The sequence below is a fragment of the Quercus lobata genome, chromosome 3 (genome assembly GCF_001633185.2).
Source record: "Quercus lobata isolate SW786 chromosome 3, ValleyOak3.0 Primary Assembly, whole genome shotgun sequence".
Taxonomy (NCBI): Eukaryota; Viridiplantae; Streptophyta; class Magnoliopsida; order Fagales; family Fagaceae; genus Quercus; species Quercus lobata.
In genome coordinates, this window is record NC_044906.1 from 5,535,337 (window position 1) to 5,546,237 (window position 10,901).

General features: G+C 38.0%; 1 protein-coding gene across 1 annotated transcript; it reads right to left on the reverse strand.

Moving 5' to 3' along the window:
• Window positions 1-8,720: 8,720 nt before the first annotated feature.
• LOC115980177 lies at window positions 8,721-10,601 on the reverse strand. The gene is made up of 4 exons (XM_031102457.1): window positions 10,248-10,601; window positions 10,047-10,130; window positions 9,127-9,965; window positions 8,721-8,988 (listed from the first exon to the last, which is right to left on the reverse strand). The coding sequence occupies exons 1-4, from the start codon at window positions 10,599-10,601 to the stop codon at window positions 8,721-8,723; spliced, it is 1,545 nt and encodes a 514-aa protein (XP_030958317.1).
• Between the last annotated feature and the right edge of the window lie 300 nt (window positions 10,602-10,901).

Below are 10,901 nucleotides of genomic sequence, written 5' to 3' on the forward strand. Positions count from 1 at the left end.
GTCTGTGTATGTATGTAGTTGTTGATCTGTTGGAACTTGTGATGATGCATTTGTTGAAGTAGGTCCAAACTTGTTTTGCATTGTACAATTTGATATTGAGGCATTACGACTCATAGCTTAATCAATCTACGAAGTTAGCAGGGTAGAAAGTTAACATTATAAAAGCATGTGCATTTATAATCACATTTCATGGTCCAAGCATTACAATTTCAGTTATTAGGGCTTGTCATCTCAAACCCTTTAGGAAAAACACTATATGAACAGGATTTTAAATGTTCCCAATGTCACATCAAAGGTGGGTAGTAGTTGCAACATTAGATGTAAATGAGACATCTGTGCATCCAATTTCACAATTATGTATTCACGTAAGCGTGGGTGTGAAACAGTGCCGAGCTGTTGAGCAGCATGTGCAGAGCACCGAACATGACTTGGCCAAACAACCGCGTCTGTTGGCACATGTGCTGCAATTGAAGGAGTTTGATATGACTACAGTTGGTGCTACAGCAGCGGGCTGGTGACGTGCGTTCAGAGTTCGAACTTGTCTTTCACGCTGGAATTTCGCTATATTAATTATTAATTATGTTTGGTCTTTCACAAAACAAATTCTGAAGATCACAGTGTTTATTATCTTTCGTCATTTTGAAGGTGTTTAAACATCATGGTGTGTAAACATCACGGTGTTCATTATCTTTGGTCATTAAACATTTAGAGGTTAAAAGCATCACTTTGGTCTCAGAACCATCACTCTTACAAATTATGCAACCCCATAGCCTGAAACACTAAAATTTATCTTGTAATCATAGCCAATTAATGTGACATTGCATTTTTGGAATACCTACTTAGTCAACTATTCAATCAAACATCGTGGTCAAAGACTTGCCGGTTTTAAGTGAAGCCCAATTGGAACTAAATACCACATCTGTGATACCTTAGATGTTGGTGGCTTGAGCTCACTGTTATATTTGTTTAATTGTGCTTGGTCCTTCACAAAACATTAAACATTAGGGTGTTTATTATTGTTGGTCATTTTCAAGGATGCCAGTCAAAACGCTCTTCCCATAATTCGTGACTGTTGTTTAGAAGAGATTGCACATGGTAAAACTATGTTTAACCCTGAAACTAAGCTCTCAAACAAATGCGTCCCATAAACATTTACAGGTTGAAAGCACCACTTTGCTCTCAGAACTTTGATGTTGGTGGCTAGAGCTCACTGTTATATCTGTTTAATTGTGTTTGGTCATTCACAAAAACATTAAACATCAGGGTGTTTATTATCGTTGGTCATTTTCAAGGATGCCAGTCAAAACACTCTTCCCATAATCCGTGACTGTTGGTTAGAAGAGATTGCACATGGTAAAACCGTCTTGAACCCTAAAACTGAGCTCTCAAACAATTGCGTCCCATAAACATTTACCGGTTGAAAGCACCACTTTGCTCTCAGAACTTTGATGTTGGTGGCTTGAGCTCACTATTATATCTGTTTAATTGTGTTTGGTCCTTCACAAAAACATTAAACTTCACGGTGTTTATTATCTTCAGCTCACTGTTATCTAATATATTATGTAAGGGGCTTCCCCTGTTTGGATTCCTAATATTTGATTTAAAAAAAACCATTAGACCTAATGCAGGAGTGAATGAGGTCGTGCAAAGTGTCACTTTTATCTTTTTCGATGAGTCTACACTACAAGGTTTCATCAATAAATTTTGTAATGAAAATATGATGTATGAGGTACAGTCCAGGCGGGGTCCAAATTTAGAATAATATAATTGCTGATTTAAGAGCGACAAAAATATCCAATTAGTGGAAAATACATGTAAGGTCAGCAAAACCTCCAATAAAAATAGTTGCCTAAAGTGAAGATATAGCTTGAGCCATTGTTCTAAGGAAAATCTCCTTGGTGGTTCATCATTAATATCAAACCCTATAAGCCAATTATGCTTTCACAAACCTTCAATTTGTATTAATAATTACTATAATCTAATAACACGTGAGCGTCATACAGAATTATGAAATAAATCTTATTTACACACAGACTTGGATCTACTTGATATTATATAGAATCACATAATAACATAAAATTTTCTTACACCATCAGATCCATTTCAATAATACTAATGATAGTAACGATGGGCATGAAACTAACCATCATATTAATATATCAAATTACTTTCAACAGATACCATGTTCTTCGAACTACCACTAAAATAACAAAAAATAGAACTGGCTGAAAGCCATAGAACTGTCATACAATTCTCCAAATATGTTACAGCAACTATGAACTGTAAATCGTCCCCCCCCCCCCTCTCTTGGGTACAATGGCCAATGGCAATCATCAAGAGTCAGATGGTGGAGAAGGTGGAATAGGACGTCTATAGTGAGCTAAGTCCGCTCACATAGCTGCAACCTCGGCGAGAAGACCATGTAGAAGCTACCCGTGGGCTACCTGAGTCGTCATAATGGTCTCCATCATAGCATGAAGAGAGGGAGAAAGAGGGCCTATATGCACTGCATCAGCAGTGTCAACATCTACCTCATCATCACCATCCTCAGCAACAACAGATGTGGGATCCCCTTGCATATCGTCATTTGGAACATCTCCAGTAGTACACCGTACTCGTGGTCTCTTGGATGTACCAACACTGGGGTCGACAACCTTCTTTTAGACAGTTCGTTGTTTCAGAATGGTTTCGATGAAAAGGGAAGGAAAACAAATGGAACTATTGGTGACGAGGGTGTAAAGAAAGAAACGCCTATCTATAGGGATTGTGTGGATATGAGAGATAAGGAAAATGTTGTGACAAGCTATCCTAAAGAAGATATAATTAAGCTCAGTCAACTTACTTGAGCTAATACTTCGGTCAGAACCCTGAGTGACTGATCGTCCACAAAGGACATCCATAACATCATCAATACGAGGAGACATAGAGTTTGGATAAGTAGGTGTGCAAATTATAGGTACATCAAGAGCTTTAGATGCACGCTCCCTAGTTATTGTAAACGGTACACCACGTATGGACGATGCCACCTTGTGACCACCCAGATCCTCATGCACCGATAGATTTGAATAGAATTCTCTAATCAAGTTAGCTGGAGGGGGTTGCATGTTTGTACATAGGGACAGCCAATGCCTAGACTATAGATTCTCATGAACAAGAGGATGCAGTTCATGTAGATTAATTTGCCTTTCTCCCCAAATACGCCTATGCTTAATCAAGGTTTCAAAGGTTTGCTCATTTTCAGGCGTGAGGAACCTTAATTGATCAAACACCACTTCAAGTTCGGATGCAGCTTTGCATTTTCCCCTCTTAGTCCTCTTTGGAGCCATAACTAATCGATGGTCAGTAGTGGTAACACGATTAGCTCACGTAAAAACAGAACCAAAATGAAGTTTGAAGCAGAGAACAAAAATTGGAGAATAACCAACTACCATGTGTAGAAAATCATCCATGCAATATACTATCTAGAGCAGTTTACAACAGCACAATGAAAAAAAAAATATTCTTATTCACGGGTTGTTTAGTTGGTGAAATAATTGTAATGCATTTTGGTCTGAGTCAATAATTTGAAGATAGAGACCTAGAGTATATAAACTCTAGTTAAGCTCAAAGAGCCAACATGCAATTTGTTAACATATTATGGTACTCAGTCAAAATGATCAATAATGTCACACACCGATAGCAAGTATTCTAACAGTAATAATATTATACAGGAAACATACAAGTGGATGTAGGACCTGACACATTTTCAAAATTCCTAGCTACATGTAGTAAGTTTCACCAACTTGTACAAAAAACATTAAATAAATTGCACAATGTATAGTTCAGACATACAAACAACATAAGGACTACCACACACATATGGAGCCACTGCCCAACGAAATTTTGTGGAAGGAAGACAACCTATGAGATAGGCAACCTTACTAACAACAATGCATTTGACTAGCCAAACACCCAATTTCATCACAATCTACATAGACAATGAAGTTTGAAGAATCAAAAAAAAAAATTGAGAATAACGCACCACCAATGTGTAATTTTAAAGATAACAACCGTTAAAAGAGTCTTACTATGTAAAATCTTTGAAGAATTTGCGTGGGAAATTGTCGATTCTAGCCAGATGCAGCGAGAGCAATCGAAGATGTAATTTCAGACAGCTGCAAGTTCTACAGAACTGGGGGAGAGTTTATAATGGTGGGTAATCACATTTCATTATGTCCATAAAAATCGATTATTCATGAATCAAGTTATATGAAGTGTAAAACAGAAATCCAATTTTTGAGCAGAAGGGCTTGCACATAACTCGATACTCAAGAAAACGAGTTATGTTCAATTTACTCGATTATAAATAAATTGAGTTACGTGCAGTGGATATCACAAGAATCCAATTTATGTTTAGAACGGCTTGCACATAACTCGATACTAAGGAAAACGAGTTAAGTTCAAATTACTCGATTATATATAACTCGAGTTATGTTGACTGGGCTTCCCCACCCAGCCCAGATATTTGGATTGCTCCAGATGCAGTCTAAGAGGAATCCAAGTGTCTAGAATGGTCTTCCACGTAACTCGATAAGTGAAAAATCGAGTGTTATTCAATATACATTGCACATAACTTGGTTATTCAAAAATTGAGTTATTTGTATTGTAAATCGATAATAAATAAGTCGAGTTATGTTCAATTTAACTGAAGTCACAGTTTAAGAACAAAATAACAAATATTGACAACAATTTGCAACTAGTATAGATGATATTAATTTAAAAAGGAGGCATGACTTATACATATTACACAACAAGTCTATGGAGCTTTTAAACAAAGGATGCCAGGCTGTAGATAGGTGTATTATGTACTTGCCACTATTTTTAATTTTTCTTTTGGGAGCCCTGAAGAGCATCTATTATCTATATCAGACTCAGGGGCCTAGCCAGAAAATTTTACTTGGGGGGGGGCCGAATTGTAGTATTGATATATTAACCATAGTTCATATTGAATACAAAGTTATTAACTTTGATATATTGTTATATTTTTAAATATTAATGAACATACAAAAATTATATAGTTTATTATAGACAAATACCAAAAAAAAAAAAAAAATCCAATAAAAGAACAGTTCACATCAAAATTATGCCCAACAATCTTTAATGGAATAAAGATAGCAATACAAAAATGTGAACAAAAAAATCCTAAATACCCTTATGCATATCAACAGGCACATAGTGACAGAAGAAAGAAACAAAAATAATACTAATGGTAAAATAACAATGATGATTGATAAAAGAGAGAGAAAAGAAAATGCACTTGCATTTTCACTTCTTTAAAGAGTCATGTAAGGTTGAATTTAATCAACCATGTGTTGGCTTTATTCCATGACAAATTTGCTTGTAATACAGCACTTAGAAACCTTGTATTTAGATGGGAATCATGTAAGGGTAGTGTGTGAGAGAGTGTGAAGAAATGCTCAAGACAGTGCAGTGAAGCAGAGACTCGCGGGTGGCTCGCGGCTTACAAGCCGCCAAAAGTTGCACACGTGCAGAGCATGCAGAGGAGCTGAACAGTCATGCCAGCTGGAGCACTACAGGACAAAAATCCAGACTGGCCATTTAGCTAGCTCGCGACTTGAACTCACGACTCAGTTAAGTCGCGAGGTCAAGTAGCCAGCCAACCCTGTTTTTGGAAAAACTGACTCTTTGCATTCTTTTCTCACACCAGTATAAATACCCCTCATTCTCACAAAATATGTGTGGCTATTCAGAAAGAAAAACCCTAAGAGAGGTTTCTTCAAAACACCCACCCAATTAGAGAGAGCTACTCATTCTTAGAGAGAAATCTTTGTAGTCTCTTCTCATTCCCTCTCTCATTGTCATACCTATTGAGAGGAGATTTCTATCCAAACACTACCCACACCCATTCAGAGTGTTGAGTGTTTTTGGAGTTTTGGGAAGCATTGGAAGATGCCAAGGATGGCGGATGCTACGGTTTAGTAGCGGAATCCGGTAAGCTAGAAAAGAAAAAGGTTCAGCGCAACCTCGTTGGAACAAGAAGCTTGGAGGGCTTAGGTACATCGGGTAGATTAGGCTTGGAGGGTCTATTGCTGTTCATGTATCCCAACTACATTTTCTAGTGGATTATTGACCGCTTGGAGGGCGGCGGAGAGGTTTTACGCCGAGGGCTTCGGTTTCCTCTTCGATAACACATCGTGTGTTGTACTTGTGTTTGCATCTCTCTTCCCTTAATCTTTGCCTTTTATTTTCTGCTGTGGTTGTGATTTTAATATGGCTTAGATTGTTTTCCAATTCTATCATATAGCTTTTGTTCATTTTCCGCACACTAGTTGTTTGACATAAAGCTTGAATTGGTTGTTTTGTAATTTGGGGGTCTAAACGTTCAAGGGTGTTTATACACATATTTGAACTTTCAAGTCAAGAAGATGATGTTGCACCAAGAAAAAAATGGATTAATAATTTTGGTTGAGATAGGAGTTTTTGTGTTGAGAAGAAAGAAAATGGGGCAATGGGCTGGCACTAGCAGCTACAACAAAGCTCCATAGGGACCTAAAGTTGAAAAAAAATTGAAATTATGTTGGGAAATGGGTTGTCAATGATGCTAGAGAGTGAGTTATTATTAATTTGACAAATATTATGATTAGTTATTTATTTATATGCATTCTATAGTTGTTTTCTGACCGATCTTTAAACTATTAATAATATTTTTTTGACTATTTTACAATATAGTTGTATTGTATACTATTTAGAATACTATGTTAGATTATTGTATGTAATATGACAATTGTATATACAAAAATATATAAATATATATATATATATATATTATCATTTTATTTTTTACTCCCCACAACAAAATCCTAGCTCAAGACACTTTTGACCCCCCTAAAATAAAATCCTAGAGTCGCCATTGAACCTAATATAATTGAATGAAATGCAAAAAGGCCAAAATCCAAACAAAGATGGAGAAAAAAATACAACATCATTTTCATTTTAGAATACATATGAAAGTTCATCACAGTAATTAAAAATTTTCCAAGACTCAAACTCTAAGCATCACAAAAGTACCCAATCAGTAAAGTTACAAGCTGGGATGAACAAAAGAGGGATGAACAGTAAAGTTGCAAAATAAACACACTCTAAACATCACATAATACATTATTTAGAATGCATCCACCATAACCACTTAATCGAGGCATCTGAAAATGTGGACTTTTAACACAACACCGTCCCTCATAATCAGCTCAAATACGCAAACATCTCCTACTCGCAAAGTATTTTCCCTCACAAATGCAAATCAACTAGCTGATACGACACATGATGAACCCACACTTTGTTCATAAACGTATAACTTCACAGGCCATAATTGGTCCACAACCTGGAGCTTGACAGTGAGTATACTTGCTTTGGTGTAGTCCTTGGTAAAGCCTTCTCTCAGTAAGTAGTTGATAATGCCCCAGGGTAAACTTTGTACAAGAAATAATAACAGATATTTAAAAAATAGTTGAACCTAAGATGATACTATTTGATATCCAGATGATACAGTTAAATATATATACATCTTTTCCCCTAAAAACACAAATAAGCAAACCATTACCAACAAAATGTCTAGCAACAAGTATCTAGTGTGACAATCTTTCTAATTGATCTATGAAAAATAAAAGATCGAGTTATGTTTAGTATAAACTACCTACATGAAGTTTTCCTTACGGCTTGCACTATTCACACCCCATACAGTATTGGCTTGCTTATTCATCATAAAAGTGGACCTATTCACAATCATACTATAAACAACAACTCATCCATCTACTTCCAACCATATCCATCAAAAAATCATTCCTGCATTTCCATTACGCGAATAAAAAAATCATCCATACAAGCTTATTTGTTAGTAAAGAGCCTTTATACATTTAAATCAGTTGATGTACAAAAATAAAAAGTTCAATTTATGCATTTTAAACATTCTTCACAATTGTAACTTGAAACTTGGACAGCATCCACCAACAATGGTTTTAGGCAATCATGGAGTCTGCGCATTTGAGTTACACCTTTTTTTTGTTCTCTTTAGAAGTTGCCTCCTTTCTGAGGAGTAACGAACACAAAAATTAGTATACAACCCACATTAATTAATAAATTGAAGAACCTCCAAGCTTGCCTGCTTAAATGACTAGCATCTACAGTTACACCTTGGCTACAATTAGAAATCTAAAGCAAAACATATACAGTTAGGGAAATAGAGACCCCATGAATACTAGAATATGTCCACCACAAACAATAAGATTGAAAGAACACCAAAATTGGGACCAAAGACTTGGAATGGTAATACCTAGGAGTTAAGACTAACTGCAACTACTTGAAGAAGTAATCACAAGATTGCCCAAAGTGTAGCTAAATTTGATACAATGGTATTACTATCATGGTTCCAATCTAAAAATTACTCCAGAAATCTTAATTATAACTCATATAATATAATATCTAAACATGTAAAGAATAATAACTTATGACACCCCTTTGTTACTATGACTTGTAATCGTTACCTGCTACGTAGCACCACAGCTTGTTAATGCCACATTTCGAGTCGAGCATGTACGACGGTTATGACCCTCTTGGTGACACAACCTACACTTCAACTTTGGTCCATTCTCAATCCACAATGAGGTTGGCAACTCCCTATCCTCGTCATCCATCTCATTACGGATTCTCGTGGACTTCGGCCGACCTTACTCATAGATCAACCGTGGGTTTGGCATCACAATTCTCCTTTCTGTTGGCTCCAGCCATTCTAACCTATCTTTCAGTGGTTGGAATATCGGCTCATAGCTGTGATACCATTCTTCCACGTGGTAGAAATTATCCATATACTCAGTGGCATCATGGTTGTGTTTGGCACAAATTGCTATCAAGTGGGAACATGGGATCTTGTTTGCTTCCCATTTGCCGCACGTGCATGTCATGTCCATGAGGGAAACCCTATGGATGTGATCTCCCCTGCCAGTGTTCAACAATGAAGACTGTGTCTCCACTGTATGTAACTGTTGTTGCGCACTCATCCTTCTAACCATATGGAGCTTTGCCTTCTCTTGATTTGCCTCAAACTTGTCATAGGCATATTTGCACCACACTTACCCCTCTTCCAACTGCTCTAGGGTTTTGTTTCGACGTTCGTCAAAGTATGAGTTCACCTTGTAAAATGTGAACTTCACCATTGCAGTTATGGGCAAGCTACGGGCGCCCTTAAGTACCCCATTGAAGCACTCTGACAGGTTCATTGTCATTGCCCCATATCGGTGCCCATGGTCATGTACAAGTGTCCACTTTTCTTGATGTACCTCCTTAAGATAGTCGTACGCATCCGGGTTGACATTCTTGATGCAATCCATGGTGTTTTCAAACTTCCTAACTTGATTTGCAGTTGCTGCCTTCTGTACCAAGTTCTTCAACGGCACACTATTGAAGTTAGTGTTAACATTGCTTACTAAATGGCGGAGGCAATACCGGTGATGGGTTAAGGGCAGTTGCAAGTAGCCCTTAGTGGTGTCATCGAAGCATGATTGTATCCCACGATGTCTGTCGGATATTATACACAAATTGGTCCGGTCTGTAACATAGGTTAACAGGCATGCCAAGAACCATCCCCATGTCTCCGTGCTCTCGCTTTCAATAACGGCAAATGCGAGTGGATAAACCTCGTTGTTACCATCTGTTGTTATTGCTATCAACAGCTTTCCTTTGTATTTTCCATAGAGGTGCGTTGCATCTATGCTTATCACCGGCTTGCAATGCCTGAACCCTTTAATACACGGACCGAAAGCCCAAAACATGGAGTTGAATATACAAGTCCCCGGGACATGGGGGTCACACTTTAATGTGGTCACAGTGTTCGGATCTACATCGGACAATGCAGTTAGAAACCTTGGCAATTCTACATATGACTCGTCAAAATCCTCGTAAATACACGCAACTGCCTTCTATTTAGCTTCTTAAACCTTGTACATAGTTACATCATGCTCGTACCTTGCATACAGCATACTATGCAAGTCCCTTACCTTTCGGGTTAGGTCCTCCCATACATACTTCTCAAGTGCAATTGAGATGAACTTTGAATCCATCATCTGCCCATCAGTCGCTACCTAGAGGGATGAGCAACTGTGGGGACCCTTACATGTACTGATAACCCACATCCCGTGCTTCTTGCTGCAACTAGCCCGAATTGACCAAAGACATGCCTCATGTATGCACCGCACTACCAGCCTATTGGTGTTAGACTTGATGACCTTGTTTTGCTTATTATGCTCTATAGAGTAGAGAGTCAACACATATTGAACAGAGGCTTTATTCTTGAATAGCATCCCCGTTGCCGGGTGGTCACCTTTATGCCAACTTTTAAGATGTCCTGTACGCAATGCAAGTGATGGGTCATTAATATTGTCGCATGTGTTTGATGTGAACCATTCTAGGATATGAACTGTTGTAGGGCAATCCTCCTTGTTTTTTTCGATCTGTGGTACATCTAAGACCTCCGCGTCGTCCATCGGTCCATCAATATCAATGAACTCTTCGTACACATCTCGGCTGGCATCAATATCAATTCCCCAGTCCATATCAGCTTAGACATGTTCATATGTGTGACTAGACCCTCCCACATCATGTGTATAGGTGGCGCCCAACACTTCGGTGTTGTCTAAATCATCAACCGCACTACATGGTTGATTATTGTAGCGCAAAGGCGTGGCATTGGCAAAGGAAGGATGCACGTTAAGCGGCAATGAGTGTGGCTCTTCCACCCCACTGCCATGCTGTGAACTTACACTAGCATGGAACCCAACAGCCTCAATAATTACATAAAAGTCGGACACTATGAACTGGGGGGTCCGCTTAATCACTGCCTACATCATGTCCAC